The 18,657-nt window shown below is 41.3% G+C and overlaps 2 protein-coding genes across 2 annotated transcripts; one reads left to right on the forward strand and one right to left on the reverse strand.

Moving 5' to 3' along the window:
- Positions 1-1,321: 1,321 nt before the first annotated feature.
- ggt1a (gamma-glutamyltransferase 1a) lies at positions 1,322-10,533 on the reverse strand. The gene is made up of 13 exons (XM_037257846.1): positions 10,160-10,533; positions 5,666-5,836; positions 5,455-5,585; positions 5,283-5,372; positions 4,960-5,152; positions 4,434-4,594; positions 4,159-4,308; positions 3,632-3,768; positions 3,028-3,215; positions 2,745-2,872; positions 2,535-2,647; positions 2,344-2,457; positions 1,322-2,109 (listed from the first exon to the last, which is right to left on the reverse strand). Exons 2-13 carry the CDS (start codon positions 5,830-5,832, stop codon positions 1,963-1,965), a joined length of 1,719 nt encoding a protein of 572 aa, XP_037113741.1. The 5' UTR covers positions 5,833-5,836; positions 10,160-10,533; the 3' UTR covers positions 1,322-1,962.
- lrrc75ba (leucine rich repeat containing 75Ba) lies at positions 7,084-18,455 on the forward strand. The gene is made up of 4 exons (XM_037257861.1): positions 7,084-7,705; positions 10,980-11,108; positions 12,685-12,797; positions 16,274-18,455. The coding sequence occupies exons 1-4, from the start codon at positions 7,421-7,423 to the stop codon at positions 16,875-16,877; spliced, it is 1,131 nt and encodes a 376-aa protein (XP_037113756.1). The 5' UTR covers positions 7,084-7,420; the 3' UTR covers positions 16,878-18,455.
- Positions 18,456-18,657: the final 202 nt, after the last annotated feature.

Below are 18,657 nucleotides of genomic sequence, written 5' to 3' on the forward strand. Positions count from 1 at the left end.
GGTTGCCAGCCAATCGTAGGGCACACAGAGACTAACAACCATCCGCACTCGCACTCACACCTAGGGGCAATTTGGAGTGCTCAATCGGCCTACCATGCATGTTTTTGGGATGTGGGAGGAAACCGGAGTGTCCGGAGAAAACCCACGCAGGCACGGGGAGAACATGCAAACTCCACACAGGGAGGGTCGGAGGTGGAATCCCACATTCCCCTTAAGTTTATTTAAGACTTTGAATTATCTCAAGGTGTGAATGTTAGTGTTAATGGTTTGTCTCGATTTTCCCTGTGATTTGAGCTGTCCAGTGTGTACCCCACCTCTCACCTAAAGTCAGCTGGGGTGTGCTCCAGCACACCCACGACCTGAGTGAGTAGCTATAAGCAACATAGAAGGTATGTTGTTCATCCCTGAAGGGAAATTCTGTTTGAATCCTACTTTCAACATATACTTTATGTCGGTAGAATCACACAGAATCAGTTCAGACATGCAGGAAAGCAGAAATTTGCGGGTATGGTACCTTGCTGTAGGGCATTTCGACAGTGCTCATAAATAATGATCTTGTTATCTATGTCTGGGTGTTGTGCAAACAAAGAAGTGTGAACATGACATATTTCGTCTTTGTGGTGTATTGAACTCAACTGTTTTTATTTACATCTTACACAAGAACTTGATTGGACTTGGGGTTGGTATATGTCTGCTTTGTGACAATTTCCGGTGCTGCCACCATTTGCCTCCTTCGCCTAGAGTAAGTCATATTGAAGATTGTGGGCTGTCAAAAAGATGGTCCGTTCATCTTCAATGGCTTTGCAAAGAACATGTTTGTTGTGTCGAGAGCATCCTAAACGTGCTCGATGGGTGACCTACTGTAGATATCCGGTGACTATGCTGGTCATTCAAGACTGGGATGTTTGCAGCTTTCATGACTTGTGTGCAGGCAGATCCTTGCAACATGGGGAATATACATTTTCATGTTACAGTATGACATGATTGTGGATAATTGGCTCAACAAAGCGCCATTTTGTCACGGTTTGTCGATGCTTTCAAAATGGAATGAGACCATTTTTGATGGTGTGCTGAAATTCTTTGATTAAACATCTCAACAAATGAGCTCATGCACTTCAAAGTTGTTCTCCAAGTCAAGGCCTCACAATTACAACGTATCAAACCAAGCCAATGCGACGATGCTGCCTTAGCTAGTTACTGAGGCTTTACCCCGTAACAGTCCCTAATGTCAAAATAAAATGTGCTTAAGAACATAATTTCTTCTTGCTTAGTACTTTTCCAATCAAAATGAGATAACAAAATGATTGTTCACAATCTAAAAAGGGGTATTGGATGTATTTATTTAATGACAAATCTGGTCGCTAACAGCATAAAACAATGGATGTTTTATAAAAATAGATGTAGTTGTTTTCAGAATCAACAATACATAAACTTAACAGCTACTCAACTGCATATAAAACATGTACAATTTATTGTAAATAAGTTAATTCTTCTGCTTGGGGCAAAGAAACAACATGGTTATTCCATAATCAGAATAACAATACAGATAACAAATATCGGCAGACATGAAACAGGCAAACAACCTGAGATGTCTTTATTTTATAAAAAGCAGCTGCTTGCAAGTCTGGTTTTTATAAACACTTGCAGTGTTAGATGGCTAGTAATTTATACAACATTCAACACTTAAAACAACTTTTCAATTTCAACTTTGAACATATTGTATAACTGCATTTAATATAATATCAGGATATGAGATGCATATTCTGAAAATAGTTTTGAAACTAATTTGAATGGATTTGCATACTCTTCAAATCAAACAAGCGTTACTCATTTGTTCCAAATATTGAAAAACGTCACCATGCTCTCCCATAACAACATCAATGCAGACATTTTATAGCAGATGCAACTTCTTACTTTACAGTAAAACAAAAAAGAAAGACATAAAAGGGTCTGGAACCATATTCAATATCCGGCAGGATATCCTCCTTTCCTGGGGTCTGATTCTGCGAAGAGATGCTCTCCTTGTCGCATCACCACCTGAACCACAGAATCTGGATTGCTCTGCAGCCGCGTTAAATGGTTCTTCTCAATTAGGCCTTCCAGGATTCTCTGGTATCACACGCACAGTAGGTCTCAAGATGTGTGGCTGAGCAAGTGCTTGGAAGTGGTTGCGGTATTGGAATAACGGCAAATTTAGCAAGCGAGCAAAATCCGCCATCATATTTCATTATCCGTCATTCTATATGCCGTGTTGAGCATGTCATACTTTTCTTTTAATTGTTTTAGTTGTATTGCTATCAAAATAATCCGAGTGCCATTTTAGAACTGAACATGGTCTCTCACCTTGTCAAAGTCTTGCTCCACCACTGTCAAATTTGGATTGAGCTGATTGTGCACTCGCGGCTCGGTCACCGCTTTCCTCAAATTGTACTTAAAGAACAAAGAGTTCAGGATGACCTGTTCACAGGACGAAAAAAGAAGAACATGGCTTTTGAAGAAACGAAATAAATGTAACCGCATGGAAGTAGTCTTACCAAGGCAGTAGCCGTGGTAATTTTTGTGCCCCCGGATGCTCCAACAACCATTTGAACTCTTTTGTCTTTATCAAAGATTATTGTGGGGGACATAGAGGACAGAGGTCTCTTTCCTGTAACACACAAACACATATTTATTCCACCCTAAATCCTCCTTAAACAACGCACCCCATGATTATGACCTAAAGTGGATGGACGGACGGGTCTCACCTGGTTGGATGAAGTTGTTTGGCGAGGGAGGGACTCCAAAGCCATTGGTTATGTATGGAGAGCTGAAATCATCCATTTCATCATTAAAGATGATTCCAGTTGATCGAGACATGACTTTGGAACCAAAGCTGAAAGCACAAACAAGCATATAGATTGATCAACAACATTAATCATACTTGTTGAATCTATATGTGTTGTTCCACAATTCTGATGGATTATGTAAAGTAGGTCAAACAGAAGTGAATGTTTGGATTGGTTTTGGTAAGGCAGATAATTATCTTACTATAGATTAATGGTGCTGGTGGCTGCCACGGCGCTTCCGTCTTCAGCTATCACCGACAGATGAGCTGTACCGTGGCTGTCTGGGACAAAATAATCCGGCTCATAGTAAATGACTGGATGAGTGGTGTCATCTGTAATTTTCCTCCTTATGCCTTCAGCAAAGAAGGTCGACGTCATGTTTTGGATAAGCTGAGAAGGACCAAACAATTTTCAGTTACAGACATCTAGTATGAGCACACAACTAGATTTTGTTTTCATATTTTATCAAAATAATTGATGTATAAATTGATTGCACATCACCTCTATTATCCCACAACAAAAAATGTTGGTTAATTAAAAGTTACTGGTGACTGGTGGAACTCTGCGTTTGCTCTGTCGATGTATTTCCGTAGAATCTTTTTTGGTTTTCTTCAACGAAGTGAAAATGTGCCATTTCTTTGCAAACTTATCTCGTTATTTTATGCTCATCCTCACCCATCATGATGCAACGTGCTATTTTTGTATTAGCATCAATTTGGTAAAAATTACTCGGCTGAGGAAACTATATTCTCCTAAAGTGAACAATGGTTACTGTCAATGTTTTGAGATATTAGTTGGGGGTTTACATCTGTGATATTGAGGAAATGTGGATCCCCGAGTTTGCTCCTCTTGGCGTAAGCAAAACGGAAAGCCTCAATGATGCGATGATACGTGAGGGTCTTCATCTCAGCTGTGGAAACACTCGCATTTGTGAAGTTGTACCCTGCAAAACATCCACAGTGACAAAAGTCTGCAGTGAAATCAACTTCATTTTGGTCAAAACTTATAATGAGGCTACTTTATCAGTGTTCCAAAAGCCAGATGCATGCACAGAATTGGCAGGTCATGAAAGTGTTCAATCAAATCACATGAACAAATGAATGATCAGGAATCTACGTGCGTTTCCTTCAACATAGGTCAAAACAGTGAACAATATATTCAATTTAACTTAGTGTTTATATCTGGAGTATTATTCAAGCGCTGACTCGAGCAGTAGCTTGATTTTCTGTCATCAAAGCAGGTTTGGAAACATTACAGGAATAATCGAGCGCAAGGAACGTGGAAATCTTCCCTTGTGCACGATGACACGAAAGCACGGCCAGGCCGCTCCTACCTTTCACTATGTTAAGAATGAGCGCTAAGACTGGACCACTGGAGGGGGCATCTGGGACATACATGGTGTATTCCCCAACACTCAGCTTGAGGGGATTTTCATTCAGTACTGGCTGGTACTCCAACAAATCATCCAACGTGATGATCCCACCTAGAATATTGATAGAGGTTTCAATTGATTATGAATAATTATCCTTCCTCTTGTTTTGCTAGTTTGATTTTGATTTTATTGTGTACATGAATGCTTTTCATTTGGAATAGATAATTAAACCAGACCTGCTGCCTGGATGTCATCCACGATTCTCCGTGCCATTGAGCCATTATAGAACACATTAGGACCCTCTTCTGCTATTCTCTGGTATGTGTCTGCCAGCTTTGGAAATCTTATAATCTCATTTTCCCTGAGAATGTTTTTTTGTGAATCACAAAACACTTCACTGTAAGATGAGAGGAGAAGAGAATGTGTTTAGTATTTGGAAGTTATGCAAAAAGATGAACAGAATATGTAGTTTCAGTCATGGATGAATGGAGCGGGGCGACCAAATGCAGCTTGGACCAAAGTTTAGGATCGGTGCCACCAATGGGCGCCACCGTGATAGTTTCATGTTTTGGCTACTTGTAAAACTGGATGTGTGGGTTGAATATGAAATGAAAACTACAGGATGTTTGCTCAATGCTGTTTTAAATATTCAAGTATGCTGGTATCGCAAGTTATTACACACTATGTTCTCTACGAAATGTTAAAATGCAGCATCCCTGAATTAGCGTGCCACCGTTTATGTTGCTGATGCTTTCTCCTCACCACAGGTTTGCATTTCCTTGAATGAAATCCTTGTTTGTAAAGATGGCGAGAGCCAAGGCTTTCCCTATCGGAAAGCCTTCACGGGCCAGGACGATGCTTGGCTCAAACAGCTCTTTCCATGGCAGCCTGCCATGTCTCCTGTGTGCCATCTCATAGCCGCGAATCTCCCCAGGGATGGCTATGGACAGTCCACCTGTCATGTACAAGCATTAGTAGTGTGTTGGATATCATACGGCTGTCCTTTCTTCTAATTTCCATCCATCCTACCAAAGGATCGCCCTATATAAAGCGTGGCAAACAGCCTTGTGGAAATGTGATTGTACCTGTACGAGAAAGTTGTGTGTTGTTTCCAAACATGTCCTCAGTGGCGTTCTTGGGTGCTGTTTCCCTTGCATCAATGGTTTCTATGCTCTCTGTTGAGTAGGAAATGTGAGCGAGGGACCCTTTTGCTCATTCCACTTCATTAGGGCGTTCTAAATAATGAGGAAGACTCACCTGAAGAGGCATTGTAGATGATAAAGAAGACCCCTCCTCCAATGCCCATGCTGTGTGCATTAAAAAGGCCCACACAGAGCAAGGCAGCAATAGAGGCATCCACCGCTGAACCGTTTTTCTTCAAAATGTCCCTACGGATATTTAACACGTTTGTCGTTATGTGTGCGCATGCATGCACAGACTATAAATAGCGCACAAAACACCAAATTACCTTCCGATTTCGGAGCACTTTCCAGCATCAGCAGCGACAGCAGCCCTTAAGAACAAGTGGCATTGAGGGGGAGTCGTGTTTTTCTTCCCCATTCCTATGAAGAGGAACAGGCCCACAATAACCAGCAGAAGGACCACCAGACCAGCAGTTAGAGACTTTGCTTCCATTTTCCTGCCATGTAAATTCAACAAAGACCGTTGTCAGACAGGATTTGGTGAGCGAGACAGGCCAAGAGAAGTTGGTTGTCATTAATACGTGTGAAATGATAGCAGAAGAGTTGTGTTATTTTCTCAGCCATGGTTGCAATGTCACGGTCTATTTCGCTTATTCTGCTCTTATCTCACACCAATTGATATATGTTAGACAGCCCTGCCTGTATTTGTGACGCAAGCTTCTCAACAGCACGTTCCCTTGTGGGTCACCTCATATTCTGTATTCCCTGTTTGCCTCTCCTCTCATGCTGCTGCGACTGCTGTTGGGGAAGACTAATAGTTCTGCTGCTGCTGCTGCGGGCTCCTGCTCTTGCTGCTTTGATTGCGTCTGAATCTAATCACAATGGTCCTGTTCTGAATCTCCCAGGTTCAAAGTCTGCCACAGACATGCTAATAATCATTCACAGTAGACGAGTGGAATTCTGCATCTTTGCTACAAGTGACAAAAATCTCATTTGCCTTTGTGCATGCACCAGTGTCAAAGGTTAGGTCTGAAGTTTGCTTTAATTTCATTCTTTTCCATGACGTACTTGTATGTAAAGGATACACTGAGACTCGTGGAGCTGAACAGAATTTCAGATTATACTTAACTTCCATCCATCCATTTTCCATACCGCTTCTCGGGGGTCGCTGGGATAGGTCCCAGCAGTCATCGGGCAGTAGGAGGGGGACACCCTGAACTGGTTGCCAGCCAATCACAGGGCACACAGAGACGAACTACCATCCACACTCACACCTAGGGGCAATTTGGAGTGCTCATGTCTGGGGCAAATCTTGACTTGTGTCTCCTGTATGACGCCATGTGTTGAGCTTCAGAACGATACTTAAATATATCTGCAGGGCAATAAGAGTGGTGGTTACCCAGTCTGGGGCAAGTCTGGACTTAGATCTCCTGTATGACGCTTGCATATATTCATTCCTCTCAGAGCCAGAGGTTGAGCAGCACTATGTTTGTTTATGGACTTGGTTCGTCTTTGTACTAAAGCGGAAAAATAAAAAGTAAAATAATATAGCATTTTTTATTCTGTCTGTGATGACAGTTGTGTCGGGTGCGCACGGTAAATCTTTCAACAACATAATCCTTCCATTTCAAATTGCATTTCACGGTGGTGGCGGGGCGGGATGGGGGGGATGCAAGCAAGTAGGAGGGACACGCATCGGGGTAAGCGTGCGGCGATTGGTCAGACGTTCCACGCTGCTCAAACCTAAACAGCAGCGTAAAAACAGCAGACTGCTCGTGATAAAGCAGCCAGAGCGTCGTGTCCTCCTTCATCCTCATCATCGCCGTCATCACCTACGCCTTAGGACGGTGGGCCACGTCAGAGTATAACTTCAAGACAAATCTACGTTTAAAAAAAAAAAAAAAAAAAATAAAGAGCGAGGGTGGGGGAGAAAGTGTTGTTGTTGTCGGCAGGAGAGACAGACGTCCAGCACGACGCCGTGCAAAAAGGAGGCTGCTGCTGCTGCTGGTGCTGCTGAACATGGGTCAGCCCTGCTGCTAATCCCGTCTGACTTGGAAGAATAACAACAAGGCAACCTCGGCATGGGCTCCAGACTGAGTCGGCAGAACAGCTTGGACAATGAGAATTTCTCCAAAAAGCGACGCAGACTCCTCGATGTCGCGGCGGACGGCGACAGTCGAAGCGGCCGGGCAGGCGGGGACTTCCTCTTCGCCCTCATGCTTAAGACAGACAAACTACCTGGGATGCTACGTCGGACCAACCACAGCCCCTACATAAGACGGGTGGCGTGGATCAGGGAGATCCAGAAGCTGCTTCGCGATCGCAGGATGGAGCAGGCCACCGACGTGCTCAGATTACTGAGGAAGGTGAGGTGAAACACATGGGAGACTTTCGCAGACTGAGCCTGCCGCTGTCCCATTTTGGGCCTGCTATGTTATTGATGCAATTCAAAAGCAACAGATGGCCGGCCACCAGTCTTGGCCTGTAATGTTGCATTGATAGAATGACCTTAGTTATTATTACAATCGGACTCCACGCTCGGAATTGATCACATGCTTAAATGCCCATTAAGAATTCATTGATTATGTGGAGTTTATTGTAGGCAGGCACAGCACAGTTTAAATTTTGCTATATGAGTTCATGTCTGCAGTAATTTGTTTACATGTACTGGATTTGTGTTTTTAATGAAAGATATTCAATTACCGATAGCAGTGAATGAGAGTGATATATTGTTTTTGGAGCTCGCCCCAGGACAAGTGCTGTAGAACGCGAATGGATGGATGTTGTTGGCCTTACGGTAATGTAAGGTGTATTTTTGTGTTTTGAGGTGAGGAACCAAATTTCTGATTTGAGGTGAAACCCAGCTGTATGAAACCAGTGTCACCATCTGATGTACCGTATTTTCCGGACTATAAGGCGCACCTAGAAACCTAACATTTTCTCAAAAGCCGACAGCGCGCCTTATAGTCATATATATTATATGTATGGACCAAATTCCTAAATTTAAACTGGCCCAAAGCATTGTATCATGAAATCAATCATAAGTGGCCCGCTGAAGACTATGAATCATGAATCAAAAAGACTGTGGATCATTATTTTGTGATTATAAAGTAATTTGTTGCGTCTGAAGTTGAAATAAAAAAGATAAAATGGAGAATGGTTTGATTTGGATTAAAAATCTGACATGATGAATTAATGGTGCGCCTTATAGTCCGGAAAATACGGTACTGTGCACATATAGCCACCTCCTGATGTGATTATTGTTATCCAAAGTAGGTCACTGACAAGAGTGTGGTGTAGTAGACACATGGTCAAAGTGGCAGACACAGCATGTGACTCACCATGGCGGTCACTTTCACTCTCACCCACTCTCATCAAATGTGCAATGTTGATTTCAAAAAGGAAAACCTGCCATCCAAATCAAGAAATGCATCTTGGCCTTTAACCAGTTGCTTTTAACTGAGGACAGGTGTTTCCCAAAATTCCCTCACCATCATACCTCCCCTGTCCTCTCTTGTGTTGTCCTATTTTTTTCCACTCTTGTTGGCCATTTTTGACATACCCATTAGAGCAGACTTCAGCACTATACACGCTCCATAATAGCCTGCGCTCTTTGAAAAGAAGGTCACAGACAAGGAAATATGGAGCTGTCTCTACCCTTTTATACTGCTGTCTACAGTGATGTCGTGATGTGAAGTCATTGTCATTGGTGGTGACTTATCGAGTTCTCCACCAAATGGAAACATGTTATCTGCATAATCCGTCAAAGTATCAAACGCTTGGACCTTTATGGACACTGTTTCTGTCAACATTTCGTGACATCTTGTAGCACGTTAAAACAATTAGCCTTTGTGTCTTTTGAGTCTAGTCATGATTTGTGTGTTGGCTTCAACGAGCATCAACACTAAAAGGCTTCACTAGCATCAAGAAGCGTGATTGTAATTTTGAATGAAAATGGTGGACTAATAAAGGACTATTCTGCATATTGTGTAAAGTATTCGTAGGAGCAAACGAGCCCATTGTAAGATCATTCGCTTGGTTTCATCTTGTCAGACAATTGTGTGTTAATTAACATTCAAGTCTTGACACTGAAGATAGCCAAGTTTCCTTAATTGAACCGAGGAGATAAATTGCCAAACACGCTCAATGAAGCTTGCATCCGCTTGAAAATCAAGATGCACCAGTAGTTACGCCCGAGTGCCCGTGCACACGCTATGAAGATAGAGCCCAATGAGTTTAGTGTTTGGATTCCATCTTTGCTGCCAGAGGTCGCATTCCACTTTTTTTCCTTTGGCTGGCCTATTTGGCCAGCAGTCAACCGGGAATCCAGCCATATAGTTCATCTGAGATATGTTTGAAATAGCTATTAAATTAGTCCCCTTAAACTTCAAATCAAATGCAGTCCTTGATGCCAGCTGATGGTGTTTACCTCCACTTGCACATTTAAAAAAATAAAACTATTATTTTTGTTTCCAAATCCATTTCGTTTGATTGCATAAAAAAGAACACATTTCTTTTCATAGTGAATCAGCCTTAATTGATTTAGCAAAACTAGAGCTCTGTCTGTCCTATCTCAAGAATATGGTAATTGTGAGTTTTAGTCTGTTGGTGTCATAAAATGGTATTTTTTTTAAATAATCAAACTCTCCCCAAGTTCTGTCTGTCTCCTTTTGCCCTTGTTAAAAGAAGAGGGCCGGTAACGTGAAACTGCCAGCCTCTCGCCGCAGACTTTTCAAGCTGTCTCTTGCAATCAATGCCCATTGTGCTGTCGAAAAAGACAATTGTTTGTGCCGGCATGTATCTGTGTCTCGAAGGCTTACCTCTGATTAAAGTTGCATGCGCCGCCCAAGTGCTTGTCATTGTAATTTGCTTCATTGGGGCTGCAGTGGTGGACTTGTTGACAAGGCCTAGTGCACAACCTGTTTTACATGCTGACTGCTCTTGCCTTACTCATTGCATTCATCTTGCATTCCATTTATACTTCCAATTAGTTTTGGGTGGAGTTTGCATATACCTCCACGATGTAAGATCCAATACAAGTGTATAATGAAAACAAGTTAAGACCCCTCCATCCATTTTGTAATTTAAGATGGACATGTGGAGATGCAGTAGCTAAATATTGAGAGGAGACGAAGGCGAGTTTTGTCCCATTTGCTACCCACACTGAACTGACAGCTTAAAACCCAAAAACATGGTCATCCCCCGACCCTTCAAAGTTATAGGTTCCTGGTGACTGGCTCTCCCTTGTGGGTCACACTACCTAGCCCCTCGCTTCAGAATTCAGAAAAGTGCATAATCAAATAGGTCATCGTGAATAGTGTCAAGAAATTGGAGGGCGGCATAAGCAGCCATAGAGGATGTGCTGTGCAGGAGGGTCAAGGTCAGAGGGTCAGGCTCTTGAATGTCAAGAGTCCGTGGCCTGGTCATTTGCCATGCCAGCATAATAAAGCCTCACAAAAAAAAGAGTGTCCAATAGATTTAATACTTATAAACTTTCATGTATGCAGTACTGCAATTGTCAACCTCTGATCAATACGTATTGATCGGAGGTTGACAATTACACTGCTAAATTCGTATTTGCTTCTGTTTTATTATTTATTAATCTTTGATGTCATTAATTGTTTTTCTGTTTTCTTTTAGGATCTGGGACTGGAAGGTACTTCACTCAATGACATCTTGTACAAGAATGCTGCCTTCCTAAATCTGGTGGATCCAATCTCGCATGAGCTGCTGCTGAGCTTGGCCCGAGAGATGCAGAATCCTAAGAAGGTTAGCTAAAGCATTTTGCGCATACCCAACTAACTAAGTAACTAACTCAACAACAGTATCATTTGTTGTTCTGAATACACCCCTGCATATCATTGTATTTTTATTAGCCTTATTAAAAAATATACATTGAAATATGGATCAACATTTGAAGAAAAATAAACTATTTTTAAAGCACTAGTAAACCCTAAGGAATTATTTTTAAGAATACACTGTATGTGTACGCAACAGTAACAACCTGGAATTCTGCTTAACATTCCATATCTGGAATAAGAGTGAAACATAAGAATTCTTCAACCTCGCATCTTGTTGGACATTCCATCCTGTTGTCGATCGAAAAATAGTCACTCTTCCTTTTTGTGTAACATCACGTGACCAAAGTCGGAACCCAATGATTCATTCAAAAAATACACTCAGACCACGCACTGGTTTATCCCGGTCGTTCAGAAATTCAGTACATTGCTCAAATTTGCCGTTCGGAAAATCAGAGTGCAACAAAAACGGTTGAGCGAGATAATTTGTACATCATGTTCTTGCGATTAGAGAGCAAAAATGGCACCTCCTTTAGGTGAGTGAATGCCATGTTTTGAACATCTATATTTTTTTTAAAAATATTTGGTGGACTCAAGTTAAAAAAAAGAAACTGTTTAGTAAATTTGGCAGTTTTAGATTCATCAGGAAGGTTTGACATCTTAGGTTGACATCCGCTTTAAGTCTGACAAAAAAATGGATTTGCCTGAAATTCCCCCTTGCCTTAACCCACCACCAGAATTCTTGCACACACTGACAATAAGAGTGTACTGCTGCTGCTGTAGTGGGTGTACAATTACACTTAACTTGAGAAAGATTTTATAGCATTTTTCTAGACCATCAAAATAAGCACGTTCCCCATCACGTCCAATATATGAGGACTGCTATAAAGCAATATACCCAATAAAAATTCCTATTATAGTTCAAGAGTTTCCTTTGAGAATCCAATATTGATTTCCCATTGTTCATACTTTGACACTTAGACAACAGATCAACGGATAGTCTACCAAAGTATAAGTTCCAGTGCAATAACAAGGGTATAGATTTGATTTTTGCTTATAAGGATGATTAAAAAAAGACTACACTAATACACGATGTCCAAAAAGCACTTGAAAACCATGCAAAAGTACACCAATCACAGTATGTTGCACTCTAACTTCTTTTAAGTACAGTATAACAAATTCCTGCTCTGATTACAGTTCTTGATCCTTCTCACTTGAAGTAAAAATGTGAAAAAGCTTTATCAGTCTAGTGGCTTTAATCAGTTGCCTTCAGCACCGTCCTCATTGAGAGATGGAAGTAGTACAACAGATGTTGCATAAGCTACTGAAGATTCCTTAGCCTAAAGCAGGAATGCATCAATCTAAATTGCAGCTTCAAGGTGGTGAATTTTACCATCTGTTTATTATCATAACATGGCTGAATTGTCTGTGATGTAACGGTTATCTTGAATTTTTTTGGAAGATCAGTCCAAAAATGCTGGAGATCAGGTGGATTGGCTTAATGGATTTTGTTTTTATGATAAGATGCCTTCTATTTTGGTCTCCAGGATTCCGACACCATAAAGTCGTCCGATAAAATTTGCAGACAGCTGATCTACCACCTGACCCCACATTCAAAGTGGCTGAGGCAGAGCATGTCCAGACGGAAATCCCAGGCATGGTAAGCCCTTGTGTCCAGACATCCACTCGTAATAACAGTCATAAATCTGCAGCCCACCACAACACAGAGCAGGGCACGACTCCATGTCGAGCTGTAGACATTTTCCTCTCTGTAGCTGACATTGGATTAGGACGGAACTGGCCACTGGCCGACCTGATGGGGAAGCCATGGTAACCACAGCTGTCAATCATCTTTCCTTTTAAGTGCTTGATTACGTGCATTGCTTGTCTATAGCCGCCGGCTTCTGCCGCTCTCTGTCGCATTCACTCGAGCTCTCTTCAAAAGTGGCACCGCAATGCATTTGCAAACTGTCCAATGGGGGGAAAATACCACTTCAACACTTCTCTTGCAAATCGTGAATACCAAATAAGCTTTCTTTGTGCGTGTGTCGCTCAGGTATTTTGCTTGTGTTAAAGCTTCTGCTAGCTACTGTTAATAACATTCATTTCTGAATATGAGGGGATTTTATCGTTTGTAGTCTAAAGAACAACAATGATTTCAGCTATATTAAATAGTGAAAAAAAATCTTCTCCGTCTACTATTGATATATAATGTTTAAGTCATCTTATGACACTGGGGATAGATTTCCTGTACTGTGAAGGAAAATGCTGAGGTGCAAAGGTCATGTTTCAGATCCATTCAAAGCTCACTTTGTATTTGTCATATAGAAGAAATCTCAGGTCCGGTCGAAAAAGATCTCTTCAGACTGGATTGCCATCTCATGTCCGTGAAAAAGTTGCATGCAATGAAAATATAGATTCCCTCAATTCTAACTGCATGGCGATGGAAATGCAATGAAATATTATAAGGGGTCATATATAAGGTCATAACAAATCAGTCATGTGTGAAATGACGTGACATCAGTGAAGACCTCAGGCTCGAATCTTAGACACTCACTTGTTATGAAAGCAAAGGAAGGCTACTATAAGACTGATTGACTTGACATTTGCCATTAGAGTTGAGAGCATTTTTATTAATTGTTTGATGGTTATAGCCTTTTTAAACGGCAGTTGTTTATTTATTAATTTTTTGCTGAGATTTGAGTTTGAACCAAATGGAGTGCCATTTTTTTCAACCGCCGGTCCGCTATATTTTTATTACAATTCCCGTAACAGGTGATGTGATTGATAAATCCACAAATCCAATGTTCCCTCGCATCAAATCATGACCGAACAGTGATTGATATCTTCATGATGTCATATAAAGTTGATTGAAAACCATAAAACATGGTTATGTAATGGATTTAAATGAGCATCTTGCGGAGCATCAGTAATTTTGCTGATAGCGATTATGATAAATCCAATGTTCCCTCGCATCAAATCATGACCGAACAGTGATTGATATCTTCATTATGTCATATAAGGTTGATTGAAAACCATAAAACATGGTTATGTAATGGATTTAAAATGAGCATTTTGCGGAGCATCAGTAATTTTGCTGATAGCAATTATGTCATCATTAATCTCACTTAAATTCAATTTGGTGATTATACCCTATCCTTGAGATTGTGAGTTGAATTCTGTATACCGTAATTTTCGGACTATAAGTCGCTCCGGAGTATAAGTCGCACCAGCCATAAAATGCCCAAAAATGTGGCAAAAAAACATATAAGTCGCTCCGGAGTATAAGTCGCATTTTGGGGGGCAATTTATTCGACAAAATCCAACACCAAGAACAGACATGAACGAGCAACAACAGGCTAAACGATACGGTATCCTAACGTGACAAACACAAACGAGGAGCTGAGAACGGGCCTGACGTAACATTCAGTTATTTAAAAAAAACTATTACATAAATAACACGTTTATAAAACCATCTGTGTCACTCTAATTCATTAAATCCATCGATCGTCCTTTGTCAACAATGCCGTGTGCCGCGCCGCAGTTCAAATTATTCCACAGGCCCATACAACGATATATAAACTATATTTTAAATAACTATCACATAAACAACAATATTATCAAACCATTTGTGTCACTCCAAATCATTAAATCCATCGATCAAATTTCTCGTCCTTTATGTCATCCTGGTGACAGAGGACATGTCCAGAGGATATGGCGCTTTAAAGTGTTAATTACTTTATTTGATTTTTTCTCTCTATTTTTCATGTTTTGAATATGTTCAAGATAAAGATATCAAAGCATGTGAAGTGATCAACTATACTAAAAATAACATGTGAAGTGGTCAACTATACTTGTAAGTAAGTGATGTGTTAATGATCAAGTAAAAATTTGTGAAAAAAAACATATATAAGTCGCTCCTGAGTATAAGTCGCCCCCCCACCCAAACTATGAAAAAAACCGCGACTTATAGTCCGAAAATAACGGTAGTTTTATAATGTCTTTTCATTTCAAGTTTGATCGTTTGACAGAAACTGCATTGCAGCGTTGCTGTGAAGAGATTCAAAAACGTATCTGCAGATTAATCTGAAGGAAAGATACAAAATTGCTTTCTAACAGGCTGCCATCCATTTTTCATGCTTGCTGAGCTTGAAAGACAGTTGTGTGGGGAAAGGGAGCTGTGTGATTAAACCCAATTTACGTATGCACCGGGCCATGGACATCAGGACTTTTGCGTTGTGAAGGCCAGACAGTTGAGAGTAGGAAGTGGAAGAGCTTGCAATGTAAAAATTGGTTGGCCTACAATGGTGTATATATTCATTCATTCAGTCGTTCATTTGTTGGTTCAATTTGTCCATGTGCTAAAAACATTGAACTGACTTTTATGACATGTTTTCATCGTTTTTTTTTTTTACATTTTCTTTCTTTGAATGTGAGTGAGTCACACACGGCACATTTGTAAAGCACTCCCTCCCTGTCAATGTGGTCTATGACGCAACAGAAGGTGACAGCAAAGTGATTAATAGAGGTGCCTGCCGTTTTTAGAATTCAAAAGAGCAATCAACAATCCGAGATAGCTCCAGTTCAAATGGAAGTGGCCATTTCTCCAAACAAAATGTACATGAAATAGCAAAAAGAAAAAAAATGAATTTTCTGTGTGGGCTACAAGCCAATGGTTGGAAACTAGCAGATTGATTGCTAAGGTGTCCTTTATACATTTTATATATTGTATCTTTCAAATCTAACATGTATTTATATTGCACTTAATCACAGAAACATCTCACATGGCCACGGTTAAATCTATTGACATCCTCTGAGCTTGACCCTCCAGAAGGAAAAGAAAAAAAACTCCAACAAAAAATATGTTTTTGCTCTGTTATAACGATTGTTGCGCTCTTGGCTGGTGCGGATGTTTTGGCTCCTCTGTTTAGTCAGTGGCCATGCAGCAGTCTTAGTCAGCCTTTTGCCCCAAGCTGTCCATTCACACACTCTGTTACACAACACGGAAAAGACAACACAAAGCCAGGCCCATGTTTCCAGATCAGTGGCCCAACTAACACCTCGTTCAGTTTGTGCTTTTTAAAGTGGACCAGGCCTTGCTCTAATCATGTTCTTTCTATTCCTTTCGCCATATAGTCTTAAGACAACCCTGCAGAGGAAACTGTCCAATGACACTGTGGACTTGTCAGGCATTCCTCTGTCCACCCGAGATGTCCGTCAAGTAGCCTTCTACCTCCAAAACAACAGAGACAGTGTGGTAGCTGTGGATATCAGCTTCACAGAGCTCCAAGATGAAAACCTGAAGTTTCTTCTCCCTCTTCTCGCTTCACTCCCCAAACTCAACACCCTTGCTCTCAACGGGAACCGTCTAACCCTGACTATCCTCAAGGACCTGACTGAGATGCTGAAAGACCCCAAGATGTTCTCCAGCCTGGCCTGGATAGACCTTGGTAACAATGTTGATATTTTCACCATGCCTCAACCGCTTTTGGTAGCTTTGCGCCGGCGCTGTAGCCTGAAGAGCAGTCTGCCTACCATCTACGAGTACACCGAAGGTCAACCCTACTGCTACCGGCTGGAGACGTCTATCGAGGAACCCAGCCACTATGAGGAGGAAGAGGAAGAGGAAGATGCAGAGGACGACACAGATGATGTGGGGAACAAATTTGAGCTGGAACCATGGGGCTTAGGTGAGAAGCAGCTCTCCAAAGACTTCACCCTTCACTACTGTGAGAGGTGATCAGGTGTTTGTCTCGGAGGCTCTTTCAACTCTAGCTGAAAAGGTATCACGCAGCAATCTGTTAAACTTCTTTAGCTTGAACAACCTCACACCTTCCGGCCCAGTCCCCCTTTGAGGCATGAGGGAGAACACACACTCACCCAGACACCTTGTAATACCACCACGTTTCAGAATGAACCTGCACGAGCTGATGGTGGAGCGAGGGTCATTGTGGCAGACTTACTGTGTTGGTAGATGGTGCTCTTTGGAACAAAGAGTGGAGGACTGGATTCATTGGAGAAACATCTCTCTCTTGCCGTCTCACACCCTTTTTCTATAGTTCCGTCTGACTGTAGCAGCAAGGAGATTCGGGTCAGTTGCTAGGCTGGAGGAGCAGCATTTCGGCAGTATTTCGAGTGGGAGGCGCATCCGCTTGGAACGAGTGGATCCCCCCTCGAGTTCTCGGCCGGGACTGAGACCATCAACGGTAGGCAGAGCCTCTCTCCACATTGTGTGTTCTCTGTTAATCTCTCAACAAAAGCTATGACACAAGTTCAACAGACTACACAGCCGCCGCCCTGTCACGTGACCCTGGCAAAACTGCTAGGTCAAGACTTTTCCCCCCACTTTCCTAATGTCTACTTGTGAATACCCATGCTGCCCTTGTGTAATGAGGAGACCAATCGTGACCATGCTGCCCTTGTGTAATGAAGAGACCAATCGTGACTCTGTTGTATTACCACTCACTGTTGTTTTCCACTTTTGGTGGGCAAGGCATTCTTAGATGACAACAAGTAGGAATAAACATTGCGACTAATTGTTTACTGTATGTACTTGCTTAAATACTTAACCTCCGTATCGTAGCCATCGCCACCGTTTCAACTGAACCAAGTTTTAAAATAGGCTTTTGAATTCACACAGCCCCCGAAATAGTTGTCTGTTGTTCTATTCATTGTCGTCGTTAGTAGTTCTTTATATGCGTTACGACCCCTGCTTTTAGAATGTCATGACTGTTACCTCGTGATGAAACTTTGCAGTAGCACATAATGGTCAGACAATGCCAGTGCAATGCACTTTAATGCACTTTTCTGTTTGTATTTCACCATATAGCAGTCTGTGGGTAGTTGTTTAAATTATACATGTACGTCGTATAAGCTGTCATCGTTACAATGCTGATCCAAATGGCTCAAGATTGTTAGAAAGCTCCACAAAGTAATTATTGCTGCTCCGTTAGAATTTATGTACACTATATGTCTAAATGTGCAATATATATGTTTGTCTCACTGAAATGTCTGGTTATCGTAATTATTTGTGATTTGGTGTCTTGTCCTATTTTGTGACTATCTGGCTCCAATTTCATCAAATTGAGCACAGTGGCCTTCTTGTGTATTCTGAAACAATTAAAAAGGAACTTGGATGTGACAAAAGATTTTACATTAGCAAATGTAAATCGTGATTATATTGAGAGTCGGCACTTTTTATGTTCCTTTAGTCTGAGTAGGGGAGAACACTGTTCAGTTTCGTGTCTTCACAAAACTCTTCCTTGTTGTTTGTATTTTCCAAAGCCAAATTCTACCAATAAACAAACTGATCCAAACTTAGTAATTGAAGTCTGGGCCTTTTTTCAGTTTCAGATCAGAAGATTCACTGACAGAGAGTCTGAAAATGGGTCAGTGATATATTTGTGAATACGTATCTCGTTTCTGCACCATATATCAAATTTAAAATAATTCAATGAATCTTGTGAAATTTGTAATTGCATTTTGTTTTTATTGAAATTTTGACAAAAAGGTGTGTAGCT

Source organism: Syngnathus acus, chromosome 9 (genome assembly GCF_901709675.1).
Source record: "Syngnathus acus chromosome 9, fSynAcu1.2, whole genome shotgun sequence".
Classification (NCBI taxonomy): Eukaryota; Metazoa; Chordata; class Actinopteri; order Syngnathiformes; family Syngnathidae; genus Syngnathus; species Syngnathus acus.